The 16,182-nt window shown below is 39.3% G+C and overlaps 1 protein-coding gene across 14 annotated transcripts in view; it reads right to left on the bottom strand.

The window, feature by feature from the left end:
* fbrsl1 (fibrosin-like 1) overlaps positions 1-16,182 on the bottom strand; it is a 228,217-nt gene that overhangs the window by 75,439 nt on the left and 136,596 nt on the right. For all 14 annotated transcript variants that reach the window (XM_079483064.1, XM_079483063.1, XM_079483061.1 and 11 more), the window contains one exon: positions 10,879-10,908. In XM_079483064.1, coding sequence (XP_079339190.1) covers positions 10,879-10,908 — 30 coding nt within the window. The remainder of the gene's footprint in view (positions 1-10,878; positions 10,909-16,182) is intronic.

The raw sequence follows: 16,182 nt of genomic DNA on the forward strand, positions 1-16,182 counted from the left end.
ACTTCAGGATGGGCCTGACAACTAAAGAAAATCATGCCGGGATAAAGTTGTTGAGTTGCTAAACATTGCTCTTTGGCGCTTGAAATGCGGGAATCTCCCCAACAAAACCTCCCCAACTCCTGCTCCTCTGTGCTCCATCTTGAGAGCCATGCCAACAACAGCTTTCAGCCGAGACAGTCGAAAAGCCTTAGAGAAAGGAGTCAACGGTAAAAAAAGTCAAGTTGGATGGTTGTATTGAGTATTCAAGGCCTGTGGGAGGGAGAGAAGGACACCAGAGAGAGGTAGACAGGAGTGTGGGTTGGGCTTAACAAGCAAGGATCTCGTAGATTTAAAGGCGCTGCTAAAAATTTATGGAAGCGTGTTTGGACAGAGGCCATAGCGAACAGCTTGGCCAGCTGAGCGGCAATGCAGCAGGACGCCTAATAAGCCCGACGCAATTTTTCACTCCATATTTTATCAATAAAAAAGCAGTTAAAAAACCCCACCGTGGACGCGGCTCTGCACCGTCCACCATCTGGAGCCTCCTTTCATTCCTTAATCCGCTCGTCATTAAAACGTTTCTTGGCAGTTTGTGGTTCATTCCCCGTGTGCAGATGTGGAGCGTATCTTCAGACGCTTTTCTGAACAAAGCACGTCTTCGGAAGTCAGAGAAAACTTATTGCCTTCTGGCTACCAAGGGCCAAGCCGGGGTTACGCTAACATTATTTATTTATTTACAGAGTTATTTATTTATCCACACACTCCCACATGAGCAGAGGTCAGCTCACAATGAAGCTCTCCTTGTCTCTGCTTCTGTAGGCCATAGCGGTTTTCTTTCATTACGTGGTTAAGTTTAGCCAGGGGACATCTGTGATTCAGAGCAGTGGCTCTTAAACAGGAGGCCCGGCGAGGCGCGTTTGGCAGTGCGGCGCTGATTTGTATGTCACCCTTCGACAGAGAGGCCTGGATGCAATACCACAGTTTTACAATCCTGAATAAGTGTTCTCGTAACAACGTAAAAATGACAAAATTACAGGCCATGATTACTTTTAAGCAAAGCCAGGATTGAATCGGTGATCTGTGTTTGTTTGTTTGTTAAAATGCAAGAACTATCTAAAACATAGTGGTAGTTGTGATGAATGGCGTTTGATCGTTTGTTCCTGCTGCGATTCCCTTAATTTCGGGTCACGCAGTACTGTCTTATGTTTAAATGTTTTTTCAAAAGCCTCAACCTACCAGAAATACAGCGAGCTAAACATTAAGAAAAAAAGAGAGAGATTGCGGCCATCTGTTCAACTTAAAGCGAGTTGTTGAAGCTACTAATACCGCATAATGTTTTCACTTGAATGTCAGACAAAGCATAATGAAAATTAGCTTGGTTGCAAAATTAAAGTGGAATAATTATTACGGAGATCCTTAAACATTATGTGGCAAGTATTATAATAATTACCACCAAACCCCTGATCAGTTTGAATTTGTGTATCCCTGCTCGTAACAAAAACAGGAGAGGCAGATAGAAATAGCCCATTGTAATGACAGGCCATTTTCATAGTTTAGAAATAGCCAATGCCAGCATGTTAACACAGTGAGACTCGCCATTAGATTGCGACTTAATGTGGCAGCCTTACGTGGCATCAGGGCTGAGGGTGGGCATTGATGGAGCTCCCCTACAGCTACTGACGTGCGTCGGCCTCATTTGGCAGCGACGGGCTTGCATATTCCGGCTGTCAAGGCCATGTGTTAGCTCTCCTGCAAGCCTCTGCCAGGCAACTTCCAATGCCCCTCAACAGCAACGCCGCAGGCGCTCCGACTGTAGCAGGTTTGCGCTAATGAAGTCAAATTAATTTAATCGAGGCCCCATCTAACCTATCTGCGCTGCCAGCAGGGAGGTGGGGTTAATGCCAACTCGCTGCTGATTTCTCTCCAGAACAACCCTGTCAGAACTCATAAGAGTTAGCGTAGCCGCTAAGTGAGCTAACACGCACACGCTGGCCAACAGATGAAAGTAAATTACACAAATGAAGTTGCGGTATGTTAGCTCTCCTCCGAGGTACAATAAAAGCGCAGTGAAACCTTAAGTTATAAAACAGCCCAGACTATAACCGTGTCATTAAAAGCCGTACAAAAAGGAAAAACTGGCAAATAAGCACTAGTGAATTTCGTCGTTAGGACCCGCTTCCTTTCACCCCCTGCTCCTCGCCTCTATAAAGTTTTATGCGGGCCTCCTTGATACAATAATATTTTTTTCCTGTAATCGTTCAAAGTCTGCCACCTTTTCCACCTTTGTGAAACGGATCAAAGCGAGCTCTATTATTTTCATAAGGGACTCGATCGCTGAATCCAGGCTGTAATTGAAAGCAGTCGGGCTTGTGTGTTTTGGTCGTCATCTTTGTGCGTTCGCTCTCTAGAGGGTTGTCTGTTTCAGCATATATCATCAACATACCTGCAGTTCGGGATGAGAAAACTAGAACAGGCCAGGTGAAATTATATTTAAAGCATATTTAGTATAAATTTCAATCCAAGTGCTGTTGGTGAAACAGCGTTTAGTCTTAATAATCACTTTTCAGCCTATAACTTTATTAAATGTTGCAATATAACAGAGCCTTTCAATCTGTTCCAACAAAACTATTGCATGTGTTGGAATAATAAAGCGCTAAAGATAATGTGCGATCACATTTTACTTTTGCTTTTAAACTCACATCAACGACTTTAATATCAATATCAATAAAGTATAGTATAACGTCATATAATTTATATTAGTAACTAGAATAATAATTACTTTTATTTTATTTTTATTCTCATTTTGTAAAGAGGAAATCACGTGTTTGGAACAACATGAAGATAAAGAATGACGATAAATGAAATGAAATGTAATAAATATAATAAAATATAATATGTAATGTACATAGCAGGTAACACGTAACGTAACATTTAATATAGTAATACTAGAGCTGTCAATAGATTGAATATTTTAAATCACGATTAATCACACCCTTTTCGTGCGATTAACTGTGATAAACATGTTTATTTTAGTGCTGTCAATCGATAAAAAAATACTACCTTATCACACACAGCTTTTATGTTTTCAAATATACTTTTACATTCTAATTATTTCAAATTTTATCTCCAAATTAATGTAGAAACTACACATTTCTTTTACAGCATTTTTATATTTATGAAAGCCAACATTCTAATATTGTTGGCTTTGCAACTGATATCTTAATTTTTAAGTCTAACAGGTAGGAAATATTCAGAAAATAAGTTACCATTGACAAACATGTTTCTGTTTTGCCCCAATTCTTGATAAAACAGGACGAGCAGACATGCATCTCTCTTAAAAAGACCATGTAAATCTATTTCACAAACTTTACCAGGGTGCCCTTGAAAACCAAACGTCTCTTTGATAGATTCCATGGAAAGGCCCATCTCTCACAGGCTGCATTATAATCAATGACATGGCTTAACATTTGCAGCAAGCCTCTCTAAGTCTCTGACTGCGTGTGTCATTTCTTGGAAGCGATGTACTGTAAACCTCTGTTCATGTAAAACTTCTCCAGACAAGCCCTGGCTGGGACAACTCTTGGTTTTCAGGCTCCAGTTGGATCCACACAAAGCACTGGCAAAAAGCTGAGAGCGGTTAACGTCCGCCAACGTTTATTGAATAAGAGGCACTTAAGCATCAAGTTTATGCGCGATCAGAAATACTCCAGCCTGACACATGTGCGCACACGCATGCAGTGAATGTTTTCTCAGCAGACAACATCTGCATCCAATATGGACTCAATTTTAGTTTTATTACTGATATGGAAAATGTTTATAGCGCTTGGCTTGTAATTCACACACTGTTCTTAGCTGAAGCGCTGGGTAGGCTGCCACATCAATCCATCTTGAAAAGCAGATATTAACATTTGTTTAGATTACAGGAAACACCTGATGTTGACCCTTGTTTTGATGAGAAAAAGACAAGAAAAAATAATAACAGAAAACCAAGCGGAAAGTACATATCCCAGAAACCAATGCAGCACTGTCACTGTTTGTAGGTACAAACTTAAAAATGTTGTGTTATTTCAACCAGCATTGGGTCACAAATGGACAAATCCATTTAATGGGGGTTGTTTCAACCCAAAATGCTGTTAGGTCAAATATAAAACAATTTTCTGGGTTAATTCAAGCCAACAGACCCAATGCAGGATTGAAACAACCCAACCTTTTTTTGTGTAGAATAAGTGGCAATATAAGACAAAGTTAGTGTGGACACAAATCCTTCCGATGTCAAATTATTTATTTATTATCCATTATTTAAAGGGTAGGAATTCAATCTAATACTCAAAGCACACTTTATCTCTCCAACAATATTCATGTCATGATTATGTTTGGTCACGCTCAAATTCTTAATGCCAAAATAAACAGAAAATATGACAGCAGTTGTTTCATGTGTCTCTCAAAGTGAACATGTTCTTGCCAACCAACCTATAATGCGGATTTGTGGTGACACACCATCAATCAAGTGGTGATGGATTAATGAAGTTGGCGACAAACGCAAAACATGCATTAACAGGGGTGTCAAAATAACTAATCTCTTTTGTTTACATGTATATCTTAAGGCATTAAAAATAGTTCATCAAAAAATAATTGTCATTGTTTACTCACCCTTTTGTCATTCCAAACCTGTATACTCTTTTTTTTTTGTCCTAAAAGAACCATATGAGACATTTCAACAACAACATACAACATAATAGTATCACAAAAGTAGTTCATGTGAAAGCAACTCGGAACCTTTTGAGAACAGAGAATGTCATTATGCACTGAAAGAAATGAATACAATCCTATGTAACTTTCAAATCTCATTATCCATTCCATGTATTTAAATTGGCAAACCATATTTGACCGTGACGCATGAATTGTGGAACATTATAACAATCCAAAAAAAGTCATGTATTTTTGTGGTCATGGAAGAAAGTAAGTCATACGGGTTTGGAAAAACATGGAGGTCAGTATAACAAATTTTTGGGGTGAACTATTTCCTAAAACATTAAACGTTCCCATTAGCATGCAATGTCTAGTCTAGTAAACGCACTTTCGCTTGAAAAAGTTAGTTATGATCTATTTCAAAAGAAACATCTTTGAATTCCATGTTGGGTCAAATCCCTGCTTCCGCACAAAAAACTGGGTACAAGTAGCACCGGGAAGAAAACGTGGACCAGATGGAATGACCTGACATCCAGAGAAAATACATTCTCTCAGAGAAGAGAACATTGAAAACAGCCTTTATATAAATTAGAAAGAAAACCATTTCCATGCTTTAACAGCAAAGTAACTTTATGATGCCATTAAAGCACAACAGGGTAGTTGAAACACACAGTGACAGGATTGCAAGAAAGCGAACTGACGTTAGATAAAAAAAGAGTGAGATACAGGGAATGAAAGTCGTGCCGGACAGAAGAAAATGGCATCTCCATATTAAAGCGCACGTCGAATGTGTCAGTTATAATTTCACGCCGCCCGCGGGGAAGAGAATTAAACCCGTCTGCGCTGGTGTGATCTCATTCGCCCGCCGTTCCGACTGCACGTCGAATCCCAGGCTGATGGTGGAATATTGCAGACAAATTGGTTTTAAATGAAAGCTAGCGCTCTAACCGGCGTTCGGCCTCCCTCTCCTCAGCCCTTCCCCAGGTGCACTTAATCTAATTTCATTAAAGAGATGAGGAGCGATGATTGCTTGTGTCGAAACATTAAGCCGCTCCATCTTCACCTCCATAAAAAAACTATTAGGGGCCTGTCAGCAAGCCGGTGGGTGGCCTGTTTATGACTGAATATAAGAAAAAGAGAACGAGATGAGAGTCAGAAAAGAAAGATGAGAGGGGTCCAGGGGTAGAAAGTACATTACACATCATTACTTCCCTCAGATCTTCGAAACGAGGGAGAGAAATGACGCTACAAAAGAGAGGCAGGGAAAGTATTTATCAGGAGAGAGAGACATTGATGTATTGTAGGCATGTGTGCGGCGGCTCTGATATGACGCGCGGCATATCATCGAGGTGGATGCCACCTGCCAGAAGCATGCTTTCAGAGGAGTGAAGCGTGCGTAAAGCGACATTCAGTTTAAGATAAGGCCCCGAGAAATTAATATGTCAATCCAAATTCTCAAATAGTAATTCTCACTAGTCTCCACACTGAACGTGCCACGGGGGCAAGTTGAATAAAAGGAGAACAAATTTAATAAGAAAAGATTGGACATTAGGTATGGTTTTAGCTGGTTAAGCAGGTTGGTTTTTAAGAGGATTTGGTCAAGCTGGTTTTTGCTTTTAGGCTGGAACCCACAAGCTAGGCCATGCTGGAAACTAGCTGGTCTTAGCTGGTTTAAGTCGGTCCACACAGCCTGGCAAAACTGGTCACTTTCTGCCGTCTGTGAACCGTTTCTCTCCGTTCGCAGAAGTGCTTCAGGTTCGTGTGTTATAAGACGCAGCCATAAATTAGGCATGTTGTTTTGTTTTATGCTGCCATTTACAATATTTTCAATGCTTTAGACACTACAACCCCTGAAACTACTTAAGAGTAACACTGTGGTGCTTTTAAGAGGTCAGAACAGACTTTCAAAAACGTATTTTGGATTCAACACCTGTTATAAGCTCAGAGATGTGGATTCGGAAGGCAATTAAATTAGCGTACGACCTTGGTGTTTGTCATGAGACAGAAGGTAATTCGGCCGGGGTGTTCTGCAGGTGGTGGAAGAAAAACACAGACATTCTGGATTCGGATGGCAATAAAATCAATAAAATATCTTGCGTCCCTATGAGAATGTTAACATTAGCACACAAAGATAACGTGTATGTGATTTAAAAAATATTTGACTAAAACGTTCTAGTCTACTGACTCTTAATAACAGAAAATATGAGCCGAGATAACAATTGTCATACCATTTGCTGTTAGCAAGTGATACTAATGAGGTCATTTCAGTATCAGAACACTCACAATGAAAGCAATGAAAATGAATTGACATATTTCCAGAAAGTAGATTCATTTTTATGAGCTTAAACGAAAGTTTAAAAGACTTTGTCAAAATGTCAGCCAATAAAAATCTAATTATCAAGACAAATGGCGCCCCGAATGTCACTCCGCTAGGACACAGGATAGGGTTCATAAAATTTTGTTGCCTGATCACCCTGCACTTTAGCAACATTTCCGTGTGTACCACCAGAACTCGAAGCTCTTAGCTTTATTTGGTAAAACGAAACCTTAATTCCATATGTAACATATTTAAAGGAATTGGAAAGCACTATTATGATATTATAAAATAATATGGTCAGATATTATTCAAAACTAAGTATGAATTACGGTAGTTTGGGTGACTCTGTATTCTCAAATGTAACATTATAACCATTAGGAATTATATGAGAAGCACATGTTTCTCATTAAAACACAACCAATTCACACAAAAAGCCCAGAGAGGGTTTTTGGTGGTGCATGTTAGAAGAAAAAAATTGCCGTTTTTAAACACAGCACTGGCCAGTCAAATCGGGGACAACCCAAAGATAAAAGCTGGGCATGTGCTGCTAATGCTATCATTCCAGTTTCAAACAAAACAACATGATATTTGACAGTGCAAAAAGCTGGAATTGAAATGATGACAGAAAGGGAGAAGTGTTAAGACGTCAATAAAGACAGCACCGCCCATCACCTGTAAAGCCCTTCGGTTAGAGGGGGAAAATGTCAGTGTTTACCTGAAGTGGCTGAATTGGTTGGGTGTGTCATGTGACACGCTGTCACACGGATGTGAAGGAAAGAGATACCAGAGAAATGAAATAACACAAATCCTTTTAAGCTGCTCCACAGAACAGACGGATTTCAGTGGTCACCTGTCAGGACACAAACACCCAAACAGCCAGTCATGTGACTGTGGGCTAAATCTCAAGTATGCGATGCATTCACCACTACTGTGACAGACTCAAATCGATCAAATGTGTTGTTAACTGCAATTCAATAAAAATAAGCATGGTCCTGTTTTCTGGAAAAACATACAAGCATCTTTAAAGGTCTAGAATATGAAATGTAGCGGCCTCTAGTAGTGTGGTTGCTATTTGCTACTTCCTTTCAAAGCACAACGGTGCCTGACACAGAACTAAGATGTCGTCACATTTTCGCTTATTTGCCTAATGAGATAACTTATTTACGAAATGCCCTCTGCAGAGCGGTTTGTCAGATATACTGTAGAAACAACATGGCGAACTCCATGCGAGGGGAACCGTGGTGTACTTAGTATATTTGAATCACAGATAATGCCACACGTGCTCCAATCCGCATGGATAATTGTAAACCGTGATAAAAGCAGTATTTATACGAATTGACAAAAAATAAACATGCACATTAAATGGCCGACATGACTTTTGCACCACCGGCCTTGCCAACAATATATTGTTAAGATATAAAATAGAAAATCATTTCTTAACACACACAAAACACATCCACATGAAACTATGCGAGCTGAAATACATTCATCAATAGCCAATCTTGCGTTCTTCTTGACCGTCAGTCAAACAGGAAATGATTGTTTCAAAAAAGCCAGCAGAATGAAAACACCATACACCACATGAATACAAAGATGCACATTATTAAAGTTATGGCCAGAGGTACGCATGTCATTTCTGGATCAAAGCCTCATCCTCTGTAACAGACTAAGAGAGGTGCTTTCTTTTCTTTGAGCGGGTTGTGATGTCTTTGTTAATAAGTGGACTTGATCTACACATGAAGCGATTTATTCAAATCAGCCCAACTGATTATGGCCTCCAGCGTACCTGCAGGCTGTTTTATCATTTAGTAATGTTTAAAAAGCCAAGAGAGAACGTTTACGTTACAGTATTAAACCGGTGACGACGCTTATTACAATTCAAACTAAACGGTTTACATTTGATTTAAATGTATTCAATTTCAAATAACAGTGAAAAATCCTTTTTCAGAAGCAATTATGAAAGAGTGAATTTTCAAACGGTGAACATGTTCTTCTCTCTTGTGCACCTGAAGACCTCAGCGCACACTGTTTTTATTTCCAACCATGGCTGATCTTCTCAATGCCCCCTAACCACCTCTTACCAAGAACTATTATCCCTAACCCACGCTTTCAGAAGACGACCCATAAAAACAAAGAACTGAAAAGCCGCTTCGACTCGGAGCCCTGCGATTGCTTCCACATGTTCTCAGTGTGAAAACAACCTGCATCTGCAGTTTCATGCTCTTTTGAAGAACCCTCCATGTGGCACGGTAAACACTGATCTGGGAACAGCCCTCTAACATCGCAATTGTACATAAGAACACAGTAAAAGAAACAAAAATGGACTGAAATCTGTCGCAGATGTCACGTGGTACTCAATTCAACAGAATGCGTATTCTATCTTTGTATGGAGAGCCATGTCGACTAGGATTTTGTAGGAACATCTTGATCTCCTCAATGTTAAACTAAGCAGTCCTGTATGTGTATACTGTATATATTGCATATACAGTATGTAAGTATACTGTGCATATATATACTGTATATTTCCCCTACATACACGATCTGATCAACAACAGCATCTTCATGGAAAAGTAACATCTTAACACAGGGCCTGACATTGCTAAACTCCTTCATCACAAAGAAAGTAAAAGCCTCCCGAAAAACTCTAGGAAACCAGATTTTCTCTTTTCCAAAGCTAGTGTTAAAAGAACACGGCGCTTTAAAAGTCCCTCTCTTCATCGTGTCAAATCCAAAGAGGTTTTCTCTTACCATCTGCCTCAATGAGGAGGAAGATAAAAGCCTATTGACTAGCGTGAGCTGCGGTTAATGCAAATTGCTGCTCGCTATCAATGTATTATTTATAGAGCGAGCCAGAGATGTTTTCCACCGAACTGGGAGCTTGGCTTACAGGAGATTAGTTATGCTATCACATTCATTTAACAGGGAGTAATTGCTTAACTGCAGGGGAATTAACATGTGTTACACTTCCGCTGGAGCTACATGCTGTTTATATGGGTGACAGTCATATTAGGGTTATCAATATTAAAAGATAAACAAACGACAAAACACTTCGCCGGAAAGGATCTGGCAACCTACAAACCGCTAACCAAATCTCGAAAGCATTCGTGACCAGAGAGCATTTGAATAACAAATGAGATGTAATGGTATAATCTGAGGGCGATATATATGGCTGAAGCCCATGCTTGCAAATGTATGCAAATATAACGCCTTATGGAGTTAGGCCATTATTGCATGTGTGACATATTGTCTTTCGTGGAAACTGCATTCTATTGTTTCATGTTCCTAAGGTCGGCTTGCAATGAAAGACGTCTCCTTTACAAGTTTAATCTTTGGGAAACATATACGAGCTTTATATTTTTTGGAAAATCAGGACGAGGAACAGCACAGAAAAGAACGACTTGTGCTTGCATATGTACTAATTTTTGAAACGGAGCTAATATGTATTTTTCTTCATATTTTGAACTCTTTGAACATTTTAGAGGAGTTCTTTAGTGCTGACTTCACAAAAGTACATGCTGTACGGAACTAACTAGCTTAACAGCCATCCATCGACTCCTTTTCTCTTCCAGTTCAAACTACTTCAAAGTAGCTGAATTGACATCCCCAACACAGCGGCACCGCTCAGAAACCTTAAAACACTTCTGCAATAAATGTATTGTCTCTCCGCCGTGCCGCATTGCTCTTTGTATCCCTGTAATATGCAAATAAATCAACAATCACAAGTCTGGCAGCCATTTTCTGTCATCCACACGCGCACAAACACACACAGAGAGACGACAGCCTTTCATTCTATAAACTCTAAAATGACTCTCACGCACTTCGAGATGGTTTAGGTAAACAGACACACAAACACACACACACACACACACACACACACACACAAAGAATCTTACCTTGTCATCAATGTCACTCTCGCTGTCACACTGTAAAGAGAAAAAGATACGAGAGAATTATTCATTCATTCTCTGACCTCATTATCGGTTCAGGTACGATTTTTACCGCAGCTCTTTTAACGCTCATTCTCTCCTTCGGTGACACCTTTCGTCAAAAATGGAGGTGATGAAGGGGAAAATGTGATACATTTGAAAGAGTATGTCACGGTTCAAAAGTGAGATGGCGTAAAATACTACTTTTCAGTCGGTTTTCGGGAGCCGGTATAGCGGGCGAGCAGTTCAATGAATGATAATAGACAGAAAGTTGGGGGGAAATTATTCATATATGGGCTAAACCTTGGCACATCGCTGAAAATAATCACACCTGAAAAAAGCTGCCAGCTGCCAGCTCATGAGTGCTAAGATGAAAATTCAGGGGAGTAAAATAAAATTATTATAAAATAAAAACATAAGTTTATGATTAGAATGTTTGAAGGTATTTCAACGGTCCGACCAACTTAGAGAATAGATGATTTTAGGGACTGTGAAACAGATAATGGCCGTGGTTAAAACTTTAAAACGTGTTTAAATAATCAAATTAGGAAACACGGTCCCCATCTCTTCATGTTACAAAATACCCTCAACAACACTTTGCAGGCACTGGAGTGCCATATTCTTACATAAATATTTCATACCGGGCCATTATCGCACACTCGTGTGCTTCTCGCCTTTCATTTGTACGTGTAGCGGACATTTTGGGTCTCGCCGTAGAAATGGACTGCAATTACGCATATGCAAATGAGCAATTACAGTCCATTTGCACTTTAAGGAGCCGTCCCAACCACTCTCTTCTGTTTTCTTAATGAGGATCAGAAGTTCATCCGTTTTTTTGGGGTTCATTGTTGAGAATTTTCCATTCAACTTAAGTGTTTTGTTTACATCTTGGCGATTTGAACCTGGCATGCAGATCTGTATAATTCTATGGATACACGTTGTATTAATCTCATAATAAGATCAAATGTTATTTATAATATCATACTATATACAGTATATTAATATATCATATTTTCCATTCAAAAGACATTCATTAACCCACTGGAATCATCTGGATTACTTTTTTGGAGCTTTCATTTATAGGCCCATTTAAGAAAATGACATACAACATTTTAATAAAATAATATTTTTGTGTTCAACTTAAAAAGGAAGTTATTTACGTCTGGGATGGCTCGAGGATAACTTAATAATGAGAAAATGTCCATATTGGGTTGAACGATTCCTTGGGTTGAAGCAGGTTTTAAAAGTTCCAAAGCAGTTTATACAGAACGTCTCATTTAAACTGTAAAACGAGTAATAAAGAACGATGAAGCAATAAACCTTTAAAGAATGTTAATTGGTAGACAAGCACAATAAACGTTTTCTCTCTGGTTCTGCCTTCAGTCTTTTATAAGCCAATAAGGTCCTGCTCAAACCGTCAGTCTCATAAAGATATTTCTTGTGGCTTTATTTGTGCACATGTTGTGTCGGTGCCTTCTTGGCCCGATCAAATATAAAACCTCCCACACAAACTCTTACAGCACGCTTTCCTATCGCTAGCAGGAAATAAACCGCAGCCAAATTAACAAGCTTGCATTCACTCCACAAAGATTCAGCAGCCCAGCTTCGAGTCTGCCTGATGTTCAGTGTACATTAATGTGAGTTTATGCAGTGGATTAGAGAGACCCATTCATTCACAGCCCTATAGAGCGCAAGCTAAACAAATCCTAATTGCTCAGCTCTACTTGTCACAAGTCATTAATTGTAGGTCCAAGGCATTAGCAAACAAAGTGGCTCAGCCAATTGTCAATCATGTATTCATTCAGGTAGGATTTTCTTGTTTGGAAATGTGGAAGACTCAGACTCAGACGACTCAGACGACTCAGACGACTCAGACGACTCAGACGACTCAGACTACTATATACTAATACTAGTTGTATATTAGTTCATACGTTCACACAATTACACTCAATTTCTAACCAGCATTGACAGACAGAAATGAAATGCTGTGTAAACAAAATAGACTGGATGAAAAACGAACACAGTGTAAGTGACACAATGAATGTGTTATGTTTACACAGGACATTACAGTCCCTCCCTTCATCTGCTGCGAAGATGCTTTTGACATTTAAACAGCTTTCTTCGCATTTGGTGTGTATACTTTATTTACAGAGTATCTTGTGAACGCTGCAGCACGTCTGTGTGTGTGTGCACGAGCGAGCGAATGTGATTTATTCACAGCGAGTCTCATGCCGGACCCCACGGCTTCGGTTTTGGCTTGTCGACGGCCTCATATATTTCAGCTGAAATGGGAATGGGAGGTGAGGGGGGATAGCTGTCTAATATTTCAGAACATTTTCCTGGCAGCATTTTAATAGACACGCACACCGAGGGGGGGAAGACAATAAGCGTTGCGCATCCCGGAGCACATTAAAACCGACTGCCCAAATCAATAACACAGTTGCACCTGTCACATGCTGAGGAGATTGGGAATGAATTGGCCTTGGAGGGGGAGTAAGAAACTAGCCTGACGACAGCCATGCTGGCTCAACATCAGCGTCTGCCTAGGGATGTCTGGATGAATACTGATTCCAGCAGCACAGGGTGCCAGAGAGACCAAAAATATGCAAAACCAGATCTCAGCGCCTGCCACGAATACATTTCGGTGTCAGCGCCATGGCAACTGAACAACAGTGACATCATTGGGGCTGTCAGCACGTGCACTCATAATGGGGGCTGTCTGCGGCTGATCTGAAACAACGTTATTCATCTCGTGATCAAAATTAGGAAGAGAAGAACATTGAGAATAGTTGATGTAATATAATGAATGTGACTTTATGTCTTAAATATGCCTGAATGGGGAATTTTCTTGGCCAAAGCCATTTGTTGGGTGAGGGTGTATACAGATTCAATGAACGGCAATATTTTAATAAAACTGAATTAATTCCTTAATGAAATATTTTAAAATAAAGATATTTATTAAAACATTTACTAAAAGGACTTCATATGTCTCATGTTCATTTTCTTTATTTTCTTAAAAATATTTTAATAAATGAAAATGCATTAATTAATCAAATAAATGAAAATGAGAAAATGAAATTTAATTGAAAAAATTATAATACAATTTAATAAAACATTTTTTTTTAATATTTAAAAAAAAAATACAAATGTAACTTTCAATATAACCCCTCAGATATTAATGAAAACTATATTTTCTCTTTAATTTTTTTATTAAATGACATGCAAATCTGATTATACAATGACTGCACCTGTGTGAAACAATGAAATTCTTCGAGAACTCAAGGTCAACTATTGTTAACAAACTAAGGTCACCGCATAACATTTAAGACTTTTTTATCAATATCTCACAGGGTAACTTTCTCCTGTTTGGGTAAACTGAGGTGAAGGTCAAAGATCAGAGATCAGATGCAGGACTCTAAGTGTAAAAAGCACATTCACTGTAACAGAGAGCGACTCCATGAACACAACACTACAGACGATAAATAATTCAAGACAGTGTTCATTCAGTCGACTTTTCCTCTTAGTTGCCTTGAGAGAAATCTGATGAGTCACTTTGGAAGATCTTGGGGGACTAAGCGCAGATCAAAGGATCGTAACCAAGGCCGACGCTAAATAAACTTTAGCCACCACCAGAAACAGAAGGCCAAGCGATTCTTGGTGCCCCGTAAAACAAAAGCACATTGGAATACAAAATTCTGTGCCAAAAGAAAGATACAAATGTTTTTGTTTATAAATATATCGACATCCTGACTTGAGGTCACCGAAGAGCTTTCACACAACTTCGGCAGCATAATATTTCAGTCGTTCTTCTAAAGCGCCAGCCTTCAGAGATAAGGAGACACCATTTCTCCTTGACCTCGGTATAAATGATGGATAAGAGTGGCCGCCTACGCTTTGATTGGATCAAGCCATCAAATTCATGCAGCGGTTTGACATGTGACTTTGCCTCAGGGCATGATGGGAAGTGACTGGGCAGCTCAGGTCCAAAGCAGATGGATTAAGAACTATTGATCTGATGGAAGGTTGAAGATAGAGGAAGAGAGAGAACGATAATGATACATATAAGAAGAGAAGGTGAAGTGATGTGGGAGGGATATGGAGAGAAAAGCGAGGTAACGCAGAGAAAGAAAGAGTTGATATAGAAAAATCTCAACTGGTGGGTGGGCACACGAAGAAAGCACAACCGCAGGTTGCTAATAAGATAATATAATAAAAAATAGTATCTTAATTGTAAGCTAAATAAATCAGATTAACAGATTCTAAAGGCATAGCGAGACTCTTTTAGTGTTTCATATTCAATTAAACTCTGTGGTATTGGAAACATTATTTGCTTACTGTAATTGGACAATTTGTCATTGCACACAGGCGGTTAAGACAGCAAATGCAATGCAAAGTACAGTTTTAGTCTCGCCAAGAAAACACGAGAAAAACAGAAATCTGTTCACTCAAACACTATTGCGGCACAACTGTACAGGTGCATCTCAATTAATTTAATATTAATGAAATCTCAATAAATTAAAAGTTTTTTGTCACTCATTTTAGAAAGTAACACCAATATATAATATAGATTCATTTCAGAGTGAAATATTTCAAGTCTTTATTTCTTGAAATTTTGATGATGATGGCTTACAGATTATGAAAACCCAAAATTCAGTGTTTCAGAAAATTTGAATATTACATAAGATCAATAAAAAAAGGATATTTTAAACAGAAAGTCAGGCTTCTGAAAAGTATGTTCATTTCTATGCACTCAATACTCGGTTGGGCCTCCATTTGCATGTATTACTGCATCAATGCGGCGTGGCATGGAGGCAATCTGTGGCACTGCTCAGGTGTAATGGAAGCCCAGGTTGCATTGATAGCGGCCTTTGTTGGGTCTGGTGTCTCTCATCTTGCTCTTGACAATACCCTGGAGAGGCACAGAATCCATGTTGCTTGAAGTCCAGTGTCAGTGATGATTTGGGCTGCCATGTCATCTTCTGGTGTTGGTCCACTGTGTTTTCTGAAGTCCACAGTCAACGCAGCCCCTTCCCCGGGACATTTTAGAGCACTTCATGCTTCCTTCTGCTGACAAGCTTTGTGGAGATGCTGATTTCATTTTCCAGCAGGACTTCAAGAAATAAAGGCTCGAAATATTTCACTATGTGTAATGAATCTATATAATATATTGGTTTTAGTTCCTGAAAGGAGTGACAAAACGTATTGACCTTTTTCATGATATTCTAATGAATTGAGATGCACTTGTATGTGCCACTTGTTAAGCAGCTGTAC

This window comes from Barbatula barbatula, assembly GCF_947034865.1.
Source record: "Barbatula barbatula genome assembly, chromosome: 2".
NCBI classification, from domain to species: Eukaryota; Metazoa; Chordata; class Actinopteri; order Cypriniformes; family Nemacheilidae; genus Barbatula; species Barbatula barbatula.